At 49.2% G+C, this 16,752-nt stretch overlaps 1 protein-coding gene across 6 annotated transcripts in view; it reads left to right on the forward strand.

Annotated features, from left to right (window-relative positions):
- srgap2 (SLIT-ROBO Rho GTPase activating protein 2) overlaps window positions 1–16,752 on the forward strand; it is a 96,504-nt gene that overhangs the window by 56,714 nt on the left and 23,038 nt on the right. For all 6 annotated transcript variants that reach the window (XM_088640502.1, XM_088640504.1, XM_088640507.1 and 3 more), the window contains 5 exons: window positions 4,223–4,385; window positions 9,762–9,824; window positions 12,728–12,943; window positions 13,760–13,888; window positions 14,811–15,032. In XM_088640502.1, coding sequence (XP_088496628.1) covers window positions 4,223–4,385; window positions 9,762–9,824; window positions 12,728–12,943; window positions 13,760–13,888; window positions 14,811–15,032 — 793 coding nt within the window. The remainder of the gene's footprint in view (window positions 1–4,222; window positions 4,386–9,761; window positions 9,825–12,727; window positions 12,944–13,759; window positions 13,889–14,810; window positions 15,033–16,752) is intronic.

Consider the following 16,752-nt stretch of genomic DNA (forward strand, 5'->3'; position numbering starts at 1 on the left):
GCGCTGACCACACTGCCGCGCCTCGTCAGCGTGCGCCTTACTTCGCTGTCGATGTATCGGGGTGAAAAGCAAATCCGGGGCCTTAATATCTGAGCAGCTTGACTCCTGCTCCTCAGAGCTGTCCCTCTGATCTGGGGTATACTGCAGATAACACATTTAGATGAGTGATTTAGGTGCCTGCTGCGAGAGGCTTTGACGGTATCATGTGGAGTGTATTAAGGGGCCCTTTTCAGGTTTTTTTTCCTGATGTCTTAGAACAGTACTGTGGCTTTCTGAGGGGCTGTGTCTGCTGGGTTGATACAATCCTAGCTATGCTCCAGCTGCACGCTGTCTGCTGAGCTGTGAGAGGGCCAGCCTGCCACTGTCCTTCCCTCGGTCTTGATCAGGCGATCCTGCGGGGCAGCGCAGCGCCCATAGCGCCCCGACCTTGGTATTCGAGCTATGCGCTGGCCGGCTGGGTGGTGGGTGTGCCTGCTGCTTGACAGCTGGGAGCAATCCGGGCTTAACCCTTTCCTGTCTGGGTCAGCGATGCTGGAAATGCCGGGATTCTTGGCTGTGAGTTTTTAGAATTTCTGTCTGGCTGCCTCGGGGGCCAGCGATGCGCGGCGCCCGCTCAGAGCTCTGCTAACGTGACGCTCTCAGACAGAATTCCTGCAGAAGATCACCTGCTGTACTAATCTGCCCTTAAATTTGTCAGCGTCATGGAAGCAGGAGCGCAGTGATCCGGGAGAGAGTAGAGAGTGGATCGTGGCACCCATCTTGTAAAAGATGAGGCACGATTATGGGAAGCGAGGGATAAAAAAAACTGAAATATATTAGACTGTTACAGTTCTGCCATCATAGCGCTTGGTAGTTGTTTTTGAAATTTTACATGCGGAGTGAAAAGATTTACCAAGCTGATATTGCCCAGAGTAGAAATAGAAGATCCTGAGACAGCTGGTGCTCTCTGCCATTTGTCTAAGGATTTGCTGTCTGAACTCCCTGTGTGCTGTTCATTTGAAGAGGCACTCTTTTTTCCCCAAACGGTAGGCAGGACAGGCTCGTTTCCTGTTCTCGTTTGTTATTCATGTCCGTTTCAGGAGCAGTTGGGAAGGTAACGTCCAGTTCAGCAAAGCACAGTGCAGTCAGTACAGGGCTGTTTTTTTCCCTTTGACTTGCTTTTATACTTTGTTGAAGTTCCTTTTCCTCAGTCTGTATTATGTACGGAACAGCGGTGTGTGTACAGCAGCAAAGTGATGCCCTTTTTTTTCCCCCCTGAGTTTGTCTTGACTAAAAATAGCGATCATGCACTGAGGTACCGTTGCAGAGACTGGTGAAATGTGGCTTGGCAGTCATGCTTCATCCAGGGAGCTATGAGCAATCCCAGCCTGCCGCATGTTTTACCCAGCGCCTGCTCTTGGAAAAAGCAGGAATCTAAGAATTGCTTGGGGAACTCTGGTAATTCTAAGGCACGCAGGAGCTGCATAGGCACAAGACGTGATGGGGTTTTTATATTGGACATTTTAACATATAGGACATGTTTTAAGATATACAGTAGGATAGTTTTTGTCCGGAGTTCTGGACATTGAAGGCACAAGGCCAAGGATCAGGAGTGTTGCAGGTAGTGTGAAAATCAGCCTGGTTTGGGCGTCCAGACCACTTGGTCATGGTGCGATGCTCTGTGCTGTGCTGTACTGCATGCCGGGGGATCCCCTGAATGTTTCTAATGACTGTTTTCCAGATGGTATTATGGAATTTTCAGAATGTCGGTGAACTGTTGCATAATTCTTATTGCTCCAGAAAGACAAACAGTGATAACCCCCCGCCTCACCCTCCCAGCAGTTTACTACATGTGCCCCACGAGAAAGAACAGTGTCTTAGTTGTGGACTTGCTGTTAATTAAGTTTGTGCCCCTCATGACTGAGACGTAGGTCTGACGCTCTGTTCACTGCGCAAACAGCCTGGGGCCAGAGCTGGCTGGAATTGCAATAAGAAGTGCGTTATGCTGCCTGAGAATCTACTAATCTCATTAGCCTCCTATTAAGTATGCCTTCGCTGCTGTGGGGCTCAGCACAGCCCCACAGGAACTGGAGGTTTGCTCAGGGTGGGGTCAAGGGCTGGGCCCTTCGCCTCAGAGGAGCGGCAGTTTGTGTTGCTTCCACAAGGGCTCGTTGTGCCCCACCGTGTCCAGAGGCATGCCCTGGCCAGACAGCCTTCCCACAGCCCTTTGGGGTTGAGAAGGGTTCCTCCTCTCCCCCACCTCCACACACACCCGCACGCTCTGCAAGGACTGCCAGACGAGAGTGAAATCTCATGCCAGCACGCATGTCATCCATTTTAGACATCGAGACGGAGTGATTTAATGCCACAGGGGGCGTTCTTGTGCTCGCCCGGGTTTCTGTATGTAGGAGCGTAACAAAGGCCGTTTTGTAAGACATGAAAGGCCTGGCTCATTTTTTTTCCATTTGTTTTCTCTTCCCTGGTGTTTATAAGCCTTTTTCTCTTTCCTTTGGGCTTGGGCTTTTCTCTTTGTCAGTCTAACTCTCAGCCTGTAGAACAAGTTGGATGGGTTAGTATTGTGTGTGTAAGTAAAGTATAAACATGTCTGTATATGACCATTTCTGAAATCCAGGGAATCCTGTTTCGCAAGCCATTAAGGAATCCCTTTCCTCTATATGCGCTCCCCTTCCCTGCTGATGGACATCATCTCTCGGGCTGTGCCCCCCTGACTGCCGGCCCTGTGCAGCAGTCATGCCAGTACCGGGCATCTCATAGTCTCATCTCAGCTTTCCCCACATGCAGTGCAGCATCGCAGGCCGCTGTGGTTGCTGTGCGTGGCGCTCCCAGCATGGGACTGTCTCAGTCTGATGAGCAGACAGGCACAGAATAGGACTCTGCATGTGGCCCAGCTCTCTGTGCACTTCACCTCAGTACAAATCTCCTGACTCCCACGCTGCTGTTCCACTCGCTGAGTTCAATTTCCAGCACTTAGGAGGAGAGTTCTCTCGGGGAGCTCAGGCAGCGCGTTTGGGGGGTTTTCCATCAAGCTTTTTTTAATGGCTTCTTGATCCTTTGATTTAGAGTGGAAGGAGGTGGCATTGGCTGGGGGCGTTGGCCTCAAAATGCCTTTTCTCAGACAGATGACGAGGAGGGCTATCTCTGCTGTACCCATGCTGCTCAATCACATGGTCTCCTGCCTCGAGTTTGGGCTTTACCCTGAAGGCACATTGTCTCTGTGTGTGGACACATGTCCACCTCTTGGTCTGTGCCTCCCTGACAGCCTGCCATCTACAGAGGTCATGCCTGTACTGGGCATCACATTGCCCCCGTGCTCTCTCTGCACTGAAGGGGGACGAGACCTTCCTGTCAAAGCCCACAACCCTCAGATCCCAATGCTTTCAGCTTTTCAAATGCAGTACAAGTACAACATGACATCATTATCTCTACCAGTTTTAGTTCAGATGAAAGTGCATTAGCATAGCAATGCTTTAAGCAGGAATGAACTTAATGCAATGTCTGATTCACTGACATCTCCATAATTGAGTGAAACTTAATTGCATTTGGCTTTTAAACAAAGACTAAAACCTGACTTTGTGAGATCACATTGAAAAAAGATGAAAGGCGCATTACAGTCTAAAGAACTGGAGAGTAATTTTTGGGTACTTCAAAAAAATACATTTCCTTAATAATAGTTAAATTAGGTCTGCTCATTCAGTGTAAGCACTGTACATGATCTCGATCTTGCGCTACCACACACTTACTGCAGTGCTCAGTTGTTTCTGCAGTGGCTCCAGTGAATTTGAAATAGCAGGGTGTGATGTTCGCGACAGCAGCCTGCCCGGTTTAAATGGTCTGGCCTGGTCATGGTCAGAAACTGTCGCAAGCTTCTGGCTCTTTCCCCAGCACTTTGTCATTCTTTGGGCACTCGTGCTCGATCCCAGTACACCACCAGCGCAGAGTACGGCCTGTCTCTGCGTGCACAGTGTTAGTGATGGGGTGCTGTTGAGACAAGAGTAATGAGCTACGTGTAAATGAGGCCATGGGCAGGACAGGGGTGTTGGTGCTCTCTGATGTACCAGTTCTGTCCAGGGGAATGGGGTTCCTTTTGCGTGCTCTGCAGTTTCAGTGGCTCGGCTCTCTCTGGAAGCACTCACTGGAAGTTCCACCAAGTCTAGTCTCCAGGACGGGGGCTCGCTACCCAGAGCTGTGTGTGTTATGCCTGTGTGTGTGTGCGTGTTCGCAGGAAGGACCAGAACGTGCTGTCGCCGGTGAACTGCTGGAACCTGCTGCTGAGCCAGGTGAAGCGAGAGAGCCGGGACCGCGCCACGCTCAGCGACCTCTACCTCAACAACGTCATCCCTCGCTTCGTCCAGGTCAGCGAGGACTCGGGCCGCCTCTTCAAAAAGGTGAGGTCACCCCTCCGTCCGCGCCGTCTCCGTCTCCGTTTTCTGTTTCCCCTGTTGAGAGGTTGGCAGCTCCAGTCAAGCTTTCTCGCGTATCACAAGACTTTCCTCTTGGCCAGCTGTGCACCCGTGGAAGGTTTCCCCCTTCACAATCGCATCACCTCATCTCCCCCAGGTTTCAGCGCCTGTCCGGGGCCTGCTGGCTCACACACCATGTTGGAAGGAGAGTCGAGTCAGAGTCAAGGCAGGGTTTCTTAGTCTAGTTATTGCTGATGCAGGAAAACCTCGTAAGAATTTAGCTGGGCGGATCTAGGAGTGTTGCCCCATCAAGAGTTGCCGAGCTTCTGCTGACAAGTCTGGGTGCAATTATCAGGGTTAGGCAGGAGATCTCAGTGGCCTGGTGACCTGACTTCTTAAAAGCTTCCTTTCCTTTCAGAATCCCTAATTCTGTGTGACTAAGTGCCCTGGCGTGCTCCTGTTAGTGGCCCGGATCTGTGGCCAAGGCCCAGAAGGTTGATCTGTCCCAGTGGGCTTGACCCGCCTGTCTGTCAGGACACTTGAGCGGTTTGGACCGGACTGTAAAAGCCCTCAAACACAAAATGTCTGTCAACGTCTTGGTTCGGTTTATCATAACCAGTAAGGCTTAAACTGAGGCGTTTTGTCTTCCGAGAGGAAATTGGATTGGAATGGATGTTATTGCTGGGGGAGTTAAACGGGTCTCGGGAGGAGAGTTAAAGGCTGTTGATGCTGCCTGAGTTTCCTGTTGCAGCACTCGTATATAGTCATTTTTTTCCTTCTGCCTTTTGAATAGGGAGCAATTTAACCAGAAATCAGCTGAATGTTTTTTAACACGCTTCAAATACTCCCTTAAATGTGCTAAAATTACACAAATTGCCTATTGAGTTGCCTATTCCCAACTATTTTCTGAGCTCAAAAATGAGTAAATTACCTGTCAGCAAGATTTATCTGCAATTAACTTTTCCTCTTAAAAAAACAAAGCATGTTAAAGATATTGGAAAACAAAATTGCAGATGCATTAGTGATGTATTATTTTGTTTGCTTTTTATGTACATAAAATAATTACATTAAATCTGGTTGTCATAGATTACTCTCAGGCTGGGCTCTCTAATCCAGACTAATCCCTTTCATCAGGATAAGTCACCCACTGTGACCCCGGTCCTGGTAGCCTTCATACAGGTGGGCTGGGGGTCAGTGTGTGTGTCTAAACTGGGGGGCTTTTCTCCGGCAGTTCAGAGCTGCCCACCTGGAGCTCAAAGGGCTTCGCTTGACCTACAGGTCCAGCAGAGGTCTGTGATGTAGCCAGACTTTCCTGACTCTCGGTATGAAACTCGTATGTACTGTAGCTACTGTGACATGATAAAGATAATCAGCTTCTCTCTTGCATTCTCCCCCTTTCCCCACGGCCCCCTTTTTCTTTAAAGCTGTTGTTATTACTCGTTTGCATTGCAGACACTCTTGTAAAGGGTGACTTGCAGTTCTGTACAGTTAATAGAATAAGTGACTAAACGAAATAGGTACCATATCAAAGCGAAGGCATTATATAAAGTCACAGACTTGGTAAACCGGCGGAGCTTCTCGGTGTGGGCTGCTGCTGTCCAGGTCTGCATGTGGGTGACCCACAAGTCAAGGGGTGACGTACCGCTGTCCTGTCTCCCTGTGGGCTCCTCTCAGCCAAGAGTGCAGCTGCTCTGCAGGCAGGCAGGCAGTGCAGACGGCGGTACTCCAGATGTGTGGACCCTTCTTTCAAGCCAGCTGCTCTCATTATCCTGGAGCGTCACACCTCCCCTCATCTGTCCCTGTCACTTCACCTCTATTGCAAATCCCCCCTCACCACCTCCTCAGCCTGTCTGGCTGGAGCCTGATTTAACTAAATCAGTTTGGGACTCTGGGTCTATCCGGGTGGAACCCTCCCTCTAAAAGCAGCAAACAGCCAAAAGATTGAGTAATTGCTTTAAAAAAGTTGGAGAATTGTTGAATAAAACAAAACAGGCTGGGTATTATGAATCCAGCTCTGAGACTTGGAAATCACCTCTCGGGGGGGGGTCCTGTGTGTGGTGTATTTTGATTTCTCCCTCATGTTTAATTGCTAAGTATTCTTTGGTGTTCTGCACTGCAGCAGAGCCTGCCTGCACACAGCAGAACTGCAGTGAGCTGCAGAGCTGCAGTCCAGCCCTGAGAGAGCTGGGGGAGGGGTTCTGTGTCCGACCGCAGAACAGCGCTTATTGACTTTCAGCTGTTACCATCGTTCTTTAATGAAGCGGAACGTCATGTATATATGTTGTGGCTTCCATGTACATTTTTGTTCTTGGAATAATGCCTCCTGGATCTCGAGGAACCGCAGCATTGCCGTTTGGCAAAGCAGAAGACCACCGAACCTGCCCAGCGAGTCTCAGAGCAGAGATCTACTGAGGCGCACGTGACTCTCCCAGCGAGAGAAACTGTCCTGGCAGCTTAATTCTCTAGCTGGGCCACGCACTGTTAAACCTGATCGGTTGGCGTGCTCCTGTCGTCTAAGTATTACTCCCGAGCACAGAGTGGGACAGTCTGTTGGAGTGCGGATCGAGCTACCCAGCCATGTTGTCGAGGCCTATACCCTGGCTTATTTCAAGAACCGTCCGCGCTCAATTAGCTAATACCTGCCAGACGCACCTCCTCACTTTTTTAATCGTTAATCAAGGGCACTTCGGCCTGTCCCTTCCCCCTCGATGCAGCGTATCTGATATCCCACTGAAGCACTCCCTGGGCCCCCCTCTGCCTTCCCGTTTCAAGATTAATAGTGCTCCTCTAGTTCGTCTGTAACTTTAGGAAGCTGATCTCCTCCTTATTTTCATGTCATTAGTCTTCCCACTCCCCTGCCTGTGCACGGGCTTCAAAGAGCAGGCGTTTGCACCACCCAGATGGGCCGCGGGGAGTGTGCTGGGACCCCCATGTGTGCCCCTGCTGTGCTGCTTGAAGGGCAATAGCAAATCGAAAGAGCAATTTCAGAAAAACAAATGGGAAAAAACCCTGCTTTTGAAACTGATCCTGGACTTTACTCTGCTTAGCTGAGTGAGTACCTCGGCTCTCAGGCCTTTGAGAGAGACTACGGGGGCTGTATGGTGCGAGTGTGATCTGGGTTCGAGTAGTCAGGCCCACGCGAGTGAGCCGCAGGATGGGTTCGTGATGCACGGAAGGCAATACTGTAGCTATATTTCCTGTCACGTCTTTCCTTTTAAATGAACTGGGGTGCTTTGCCCTGAAGATTGTTCTGTTACCCGAGGAGGTCAAGAAGCAATTAACTGTGCTGCTATACAGACAGCACTGATGGAGCCGAAGGTTTCCGTTAAATTGTTCAGGAAGATAAAGCCATCCACACTATGCCGCAGTTTTGGATGACCTTTTAAAGCGTATACGAATCTCTTCAAATTGCGGAACGTCTGAAAGCCCCGGGTGCCAGAGAGCAGTTAACACCAGCAGCCCTTCTCGGTGAGTTAGCCTGTCTCCTGGTATTTCCTTCAGTGTTGCTCACGTACAGGCCCATAGCGTTCCTAGGCTACAGTTTCCCATTTCTTTGATGGGCGTGGTGGTGATTTTTCAGGGGGACATCCTCCTGCAGGAGAAGATCCATCACCCTGACGGTCAGCGTGCTCTCCGGTTGCCTGCCCAGCCGGCAATCGATCAGCTGCCACTGCTGGATTTTTCTTCGGGGCTCACAGGCTCAAGACGCGGCCCTGTTGTTCCCGTCGTAGCTCATTAAACACCAGCCGCCCCAACCCCTCCTCGGTCTCCCTAATGTGTGCCCTGTAATTGAAAACCTCCCTAAAGCCAAATCATCGAGCTGGCGGGAGAGTTACGAGCCATCTTTCTTTTTCCTCGGCTGCCCCTCGTTGGCAGAAGCTTTTTTGAAAACCAGGCCTGGGAGTAGATTCCCCCCCCACCCAATAAACGTGTAAAACAATTCTTCAAGGGGAACACATCGTCGCTCTTTTGGCGTGGAGCTTGTATTTTTTTTCTTGCTGACTATTGCGGCCCATCGAAAGCGGTGCATTTCGCCGGTCCCACTTTTTTGAGAAAAGTTTCTTTGCGAGGGCAGTAAGGAGCGATTTCGTCTGGGTACGCGTGTCCCAGCACAGTAACAAGGGGACCCAGGTGGGGGGTCCTACTAAGGTGCACAGCTGGGGGATTGAAATTTGCCTTTAAATCATCCCTGATTAAAGACCCAAAAAGCTGTTCTAACTAATTAAGGAAATAATTTGTTCAATTAAGCAATTAATTAACTAATTTAGAGCTCTTATGACATAAAAGCCAGCAGACTGTGTAGCCCTCCACAGCCCGGCTATTGCTTATAATAATGTGGGTGTGAAACAAAGGAAAGGGTGTCTCAGATGCTTTCACTCATTAGGCCTCATCGAAGCGTGCCTCGTTTTATCGCAAGAGAAGTTTAGGCCAGGACCGGTGGGAATTGAGGTTTTTGTAATGTGGCAGACAGCGTGCATGTGTCTGTGATGCTGAAGTGGAGAGGAGGATGAGGGAGAGGAAGGAGGATGAGGCAGAGGAGGGTGGGGCCGGCCTGTTGTGTCCCCCTTGCCCCCCCCTCCCCCCACCCCCTGTCTCTGTCCTGCGGGAGCTCATTAGTTATACCTTGACAGGAGCTCTCTGTTTTCACTCTGGCCCTGCGTTAAAACACATTATACTTATATTATTAATGTTTCCTTATTGGCCCCTGGAGGGAGCCGCCCAGAGTGCCAGCTCATCCTGATTTCGGAAGTCCTCTTGAGCGGACATCAGAGAGAATGTCGCCCAACCCGCCTCCACCTCCTTCCTCACGAGCCCCAGTTTCTCCGAATGGTGATCTGAAGAGCCATTTTTTCAGCCTTATCTGAATAGCCTCTTTCATCATCCTGTGACTCTCAATAAAACAATAAACCAGTTACCCCTTCCTGCACCTGATCGCTGTTTGCAGGTGACAGAACAAGCGGATTTTAACTCCTTTCCATCTTGCAACACTGCAGAGAAGAAATAAAAATGAATTGGACTTGAAAGAACTTGACCTGCATGATACTGTACCTTGATGAGCCTGATGTTTTCCTTTTCTTTTTCCTGCGTATGAAATCGCATCTGATGTGCCTATAAACATTGAGAGCCATCTTTATTCACGGGTCACGTGGTCAGGCTGCGCACCCATTGTTTTTCATTTTCAAAACACCTGCCCCCTGTAATTTGATTTTAACTGAACAGGGAGGAAGGCTTATTCAATTTGGTAGGTAAATATCGGGAGGGGAGGTCAGGTAATTGAAATGGGAGATTAACAGAGCTGGCTTGAGCCCCATTAACCTGATTTTTTTTCCCCCTTTCCTTTTCTGCTTTTCATTTTTCCAGAGCAAGGAGGTGGGCCTGCAGCTTCAGGAGGATTTGATGAAGGTCCTTAACGAGCTCTACACGGTAAATCAAGTTTATTTCAATGCTTGTCCTCCCACTTAGAAAAGAAAGAAAGGGAAATTGCATTAAAGGGCCGTTTTGGGAAGATGATTGAAGGGCACTTGCGCAAATTAATAAACGCGGCAGCCAAGCAAATGGATCCTCAAGTACCTGCCGCCCAGTGTTGCAGAGCAGCTGTCGGGAAGGATGGGCTTCCTGCTTCCTGTGTTGGCACTGAGGGGTCTGCTGGCCCTGAACCCAGAGGGGTCCGGATCTGGGATTAAGGCAGAGTGTTCTCTTTCAGTCCTCCCTCGATCTGTTACAAATGAAGCCAGTTAGAACAATTACCTGCTGATCTGGCAACAGCTTTAAATGGTTGTTAAAATCGATTCGGTTCCTCCTGTTGGAAGTGAAACAGTCTTCCTGGAATCCTCCCCCCCCCCCCCCGTTTGTTTTGTTTCTCATTGGCACGGCCTGTGGTTTTGAGTGGGTGTGCTGCGAGGCGGGTGGGGTGTGACTTTTGGGAGACGCCCTGTGGTTTTGAAGCCGGCCGGGGCGGGGGGCCGGGGGCCGGGGGGGTGCAGTGAGCCTGCAGTCCTCGTGGCTCTGTGGTCGGGGAGTAAGGTGTGTGGTTGGGATGTTGGGCCCATCAGGAGGGCAGCTCTGAAGCTCCAGTCAATAGAGGATCGGACAGCCGTGGGCAGAACTGCCGAACTCCAGGCGGCAGGTCACGCTCTCGAGTTCAGCCTTGTGCAAGCCCTTGTCTTGTTTACATTACAGATAGCAGGGGATGTGGAGCCAATGACCCCTTCTGCTTTTAAACTTCATTTGCCTGACAAAACCGCCTCCTCGACCCTGGAACCTGCCTTAGGGTTTTGTTATGAACTGCAGTGTTAATTAATTAATTATTTGTCCAGCTACATTCCACATTAAAACTGCCTCATATTCCACACGTCACCTGAGAACTCTGAGAATCTTGAACTTGCGGTCTTATTGCCAGGACAAAATTGCCTTCTCTCACTGATATTTGCAATTCTTTCCCTCCAGTTTGACTGTTTTTTTGGGAAAGGAACCGGGAACAGAGTAGGAGGTGCTCCTACTACATGGTTTGCTCAGTAAACAGGATAAAATTCCTGATTCCACAATAATATGGCTAAATTTGCTTTCTGTTTTGTTATTTCCACATTGGACGGAAAGAAAAACAGTCCTGGCTAGAGATATCAAACACTCCAGGCCTATTGCACTGTGAGTCACCTGTTTAATTACTGGGTACTCCCAAAGAGACGGCATCATGCTGACAAAATGTGAGATTGCCCGGGTTGGAAGGAAGTAATTAACCCCTCTTCCCGACCCGGCGGAGACGTGGGGCTGAGGGGGAAGTGTGGCAGGGAGCTCCTCCGTTGCCACGCCGAGACGCGTCCAGCAGGCGCGATGCACAGACGTGGCACTTCTCGGCCGCCTCTGCCTGACTCAGCAGTTTTTCTCAAGAGCCAAGTCGAACCGTGTTATTATCTCGTCTGTGCACAAACCCCACCGAACACAAGACGCAAGGGCCTGCGAGAGCTGCCGCATGGAGCTAATTAATGGCATGGTATCTGAAACGCTGCGGACGTTTTAATTAGAGTCTGTAACGGTTATTTTTAAGGAACAATTACAGTTCCCCTCGGTAGTGTGGAGTGAGTAATTGTGTGGCACTGTTCTTACAAGGAAAGGGGGCCGGGGGGGGGCTGGGAGAGTGATCGGTTCATTTCTGTCGCCTCCGATCCGGCCACTGCATCCTTTCGAGACGCCGTTCCTGCCTTTTTTCCATCTTCGGTAAATGACTCCAGCCCGTTTCCAGGCCCGGGAAAGGAGGAGGGGAAAAAAAGCCCCTAATTAAATGGTTAAGAATGACAAAAATAGACGTTGGCGTTGTTTCATACCATCTGTGCTTTATAAAACGTGGGGAGCCGAATGTGGGGAGAAGTGCGAGCGCTCAGCGATTCTGCAGGCTCACGTGCCAGTTTCCTGACCCGGTCCAGGAAATAAAAGCCTGCAGGTGTTCTCTGTTCTTTCAGTTCTAAAATCCGATTTAACGGAGCTTTAGGAATGAAAAACCGGCCATTTGGAAAGAGCCCCGCAAGACCGATTGATCGTTTTGAAAGAACAGGCGACGATGCCAGGAACCTCTGAAAAATTAGCTTTGCAGAAAAAATGCTCTGCAACCAGATGTGCTTTTTATTGACTCTATTAATCTGGCTTCTATTACAAATTGGAGTGTAAATCGGCAATGGATACAGATTGCCAGCCCTAGTCACAAAAGGAACTGGGTGATTGACGCTGTTTTGTCCTCATTTTTTTCATTTTTCCTGACTCGTTTTGTGTGTGTGTGTATATTCACGCTTATGCATTTCCTGTTCAGCAGGATATCTGTCAAACCATAAGAGCCACTCTTGGCTGGTTTTGAATGAGACCGACCTCTGTTGATCTGCACACTACCATCCTCATTGATTGTCATTCCACAGCTGTTAAAGCTGCTTGGAGTTCTGATCTTCTGTAGGTCCTAGTATCGGGGTGTGGGGATCTTACAGTGCTTGCAAATGGCTGGTTTGTATGGTACTTTATAAAAGCAGGACTTCTCATGATGATCTGTCCCATACATGCTGTTACTTCAGCTGTGGTACACTCTAGTGAAAGCAGAGTGAAATGTATTAAAATACAGTGGAATTGTAGAACATAACACAATATAAATCATTGAAATGAATGACAAAGCAAGGTAGAACGCATAGTAACGACACAAAGTGCTCTGCACATTTACTGTGCTGTATCTCATCTCCACCAGCCTGAATCTTTGCTTGGGCCTGCCGAGAGCAGAGGAGCAAACGCGGGTTTGTGTCCTTCTGTCCTGGCCGTGCTCCTGAGCTGGGCGTGTCTGTGGGCCCTTGCAGGTGATGAAGACCTACCACATGTACAACATGGACAGCATCAATGCCGAGTCCAAGCTGAAGGAGGCGGAGAAGCAGGAGGAGAAGCAGATGGGGCGCTCCGTCAAGCAGGAGGACAAGCAGACGCCGCGCTCCCCTGACTCCCTGGCCAGCGTCAAGATCGAGGAGAAGCACGTGCGCCGCAGCTCCGTCAAGAAGATCGAGAAGATGAAGGAGAAGGTGACTGGCCCGCGCACGTGTGCACATGTGTTTATGTGTGTGTTGTTGAGGGCGATGGGGCTGTTCAGACAGTATCTTGCTACTGTTGATGACTTAAGAATATTGAAAAGGTTCGTCCAAGAGATCATCATTTGTCCAGTCTTGTTCGTTTCACCACAAGTAGCTTAATGATCCTAGAGAGCCCGTTTCTAACGGGGTCCCAAGGAGTCATCTAAGCATAGAGGGTCTGCACCCCTAATTATCCTAAACCCAAGTCCATCTTGCATCTCCCAGGACATTTGCACTGTTGCGGATTTTGAAAAAGTAACTCTACGTTGACTAGGTCAGCAGGTGAGATGTCCATGTCCTCTCAGAACAGGTACAGAAACATCATTTCGGAGGAAATGGCTCATTCCGGCAGGGATTTGTGGAAATGGCGGTGATGCACATGCTGATGAAGGGAGATGTTTGAGTTACTCTCTGCCCTTTTCTTGTGATTGCAGTTTCTGTTCTGTCTGTCATTGAACATTGAACTGAACATGAAGAATTAAGAAAGATTAAGAAAATCTGCAGGGTGTTTATTCTTTGTCGCCTCCCAAAACTGTTGGTAAGGTGTGCAGAAGGAGTTTGGAAGCTGTAATCACAGGCAAAGAGTTATAATGTGGCATGGAGGCGTCTTCTCTTGTCTGTCCATCGTTGAGGTGGGTAGACTGAGAACTCTTTACTGCCACCTGTCGAGGGTGTATGAGTCAATGAGGACGACTTCGAAATTCAGTCCTCCTTCTGTGCTTTATTACCTTTAGATAAACATGTTTTACTCTCCTCTCCTTCACCCAGCGCCAAGCCAAATACACTGAAAACAAGCTGAAAGCAATCAAAGCCAGAAACGAGTACCTTCTGGCGCTGGAGGCCACCAACTGCTGCGTGTTCAAATACTACATCCACGATCTGTCCGACCTCATTGACGTGAGTACGCCGGCCTTCATCACGAACATCCAGACTGGGAGGTTCTAAACAACAGCAATGAAGCGATTTCTATGTTTACTAATTTCTTAATAATTTTAAAGATCTTATTGATTGACTTGCAGATCAATCTGTTGACTTTAGAAAGCCAAATGGTGTGTACAGTCACTATTACTCTCACACCCACAGATCAACATTGAATTGAACCGTCAGCTCTGTTGCTGGTTACAAATTACACACCCAGAATTCAATGGCTTTTCCTTCCTTGTAAAACCCATTAATCCTGTTTCTGGTTGGGAATCAGCACCAGGCGGCTGGATCAGAGGTTTGATTTGTAATTCGGAGTTATGGAAACAACCAGGCTGAACAGCCAGAACTGCATTTTTCCTCCTCACGTAAATGTGCCCGTATTCTCAGTACCAAGAGCAATGTCCTCCTTGCGTAAGAATGGTTATTATTTCAATCTTATTTGGATTATGTCCCGGGAGAGGAGAGCCAGACAATGTATTATTGAAAGCTTATCATGAATTCTCTGGGAGACCCTGTGCTATGAATATGAATGATCTCTTTCATGTCTGCGCTAACATGTGAGGTGATCCCTGTGCACTGGGGGGCTGTGGTGCCGTCCAATATTAAAGAAAGATGAAAGGACTAATAACATGCTGATTAAAGAGGAGACAGCCCATCAGCTCCGCCGGATTGTTAACATAATCGCTCGCTCGTCTTTCGGGGAGCTCAGGTTGTTTCCGTTTGCACGATGTTAGCGCTGCGCAGTCAGGCCTGCGGTCTTCTGGTCAGACTGGGGGGCTGATCTGTGATGGGATATCGAGCCTTTTACGTTCATTCGGAGAGTGGCTGAGCGAAACTCGGGGGGTCCCACGCTCACATATACGTCTTTGAGATGGATCTGTCGTTATCCCGGCAGTGCTGTGACCTGGGATACCACGCCAGCCTGAACCGGGCCCTGCGCACCTACCTCTCGGCCGAGTTCAACGTGGAGTCTTCCAAGCACGTGGGACTGGAGACCATCGAGAACGCCGCCGAGAACCTGGACGCCAACATGGACAAGCAGCGGCTCATGGAGATGTACAACAACGTCTTCTGCCCCCCCGTGCGCTTCGACTTCCAGTCGCACATGGGCGACATGGTCAGTGCTGCCGGCGGTCCAGGGTCAGGAACGGGAAGTGGGGTGGCAGTTCGGGCTGGGGCAGGGGTTTGGGCTGTACTTGGGATTTAACCGTGTCGAAAAGTTGGGAAGCTTTGATTTCGGTGTTGATTAGTGCACAGGTTGAGCTGGGATTTGGGCTATGATTGAGTTTTAGCTTAGAATAGGTTTTGCAGTAGTCTGGGGCACTCAGGCTTGGACAGTTGACTACACCTGGGTTAGGACTGGGGCTTAGATCTGGCAGGGGTCAGAATGGGACAGTGCTGCAGTGGATACAGCTTCTGACGCCAGATCAACTTTTGCCTGGCTTGTGAGGCTTGGATCAGCTAGGTACTCGGACAAAGGTAATGAGATCGGCTATATGCCCTTCTGTCATTTATCGTAAGATGAGATAAAACCATTACTTTCTGCCTTTACTGATAAAGTGGTTGATTAACAAATTTCTTTAGGGCTGAAGCAGTAGAGCTTTGGGGCACACTCACCGAAGGCCTGGTCACCCCCAGTCGGCTGGAGCAGTAGAGCTTTGGGGTACAGTCACCGAAGGCCCGGTCACCCCCAGTGGGCTGGAGCAGTAGAGCTTTGGGGCACACTCACCGAAGGCCCGGTCACCCCCAGTGGGCTGGAGCAGTAGAGCTTTGGGGCACAGCCACAGAAGGCCCTGTCACCCCCAGTGGGCAGATGAACAGTGAGATCCCTCTGTAAACCAGAATCAGCTGGAACAAGGGGAGTCAATGGATATTGGTTGGATACTGAAGTGTGGTATCACGTAGCACCGTAAACATAAGCAGCAGGATTTAAAAATCAAATCTGACAGGAAGCCAGTGCAGGGACCTCATGATGGGAGTATCCTAGCAGCTGAATTTCCAACATATTGTAAAGGCATTAAAATAATCAATCTTAGAAAAACAAAAGAGTGAACTGGGGTTTTTTTCTACAGTGTCAGACAGCACAGAATGCAGCCTGGCAATGCTTCTAAGATGTTTCTGTTTTTTTTTCTGATATCTGTTTCTTTGCTTATGTTTCTTAAATTTGCACTGGATTAATATTTGACTTAAGGTTAAGATCAGATGCCAAGTTCAGGTTTGACTCTCACATCTAGGCCTAGAAGTTGGCTCAGCGTGAAGATGTCGATTCTATGTTTTTGTAAGAAAAAAAAAGATGTCGGTTGTGGGAGGAGGAGGCAGCTTCCTCAGTGCGTTTAAGTGAGGGGAATTGAATTCTGCAGTGTGGGATTGCAATGGGCTAAGTGTGTGTTTGGCTGTCAATACAGGTCTCTTGAACGGTCTGAATATTTGCCAGCATAAGAGTTTTGACAAGTCTGTAGTTTCACATGGTGAGACAAACACAGCTGGGCCAGCAGGTGGCCGGTCGAAGGCGGCAGAGCAAAGCAAATGCAGACATGGCAGGAAAAAAAGAACATTTCTGTGGTCCTGAAAGAAGGCACACCGGGTCCTCAGAGCTCCCCAGCTCAGGCTGTCAGATGTTTCCTTTCTGTTACACGGTATCACATGAGATTAACAGTCTGCCTTAATCTTCCTTGAAGAGCTTCCTTGGGATGTCGGCCTAGGGGCTGATATTGTTGAAGTAAAAGGACGGATTGCACTAGTTACTGTTGGGTACCTGAGCTGTGAGTGAAAAATACAACAATGAGCGCTGGTCCTGTCTGACTTTACCCAATAAACCACTGTGTATGGCAATTTTT

Source organism: Lepisosteus platostomus, chromosome 7 (assembly GCF_059453375.1).
Source record: "Lepisosteus platostomus isolate fLepPlt1 chromosome 7, fLepPlt1.hap1, whole genome shotgun sequence".
In the NCBI taxonomy this organism is placed as follows: Eukaryota; Metazoa; Chordata; class Actinopteri; order Semionotiformes; family Lepisosteidae; genus Lepisosteus; species Lepisosteus platostomus.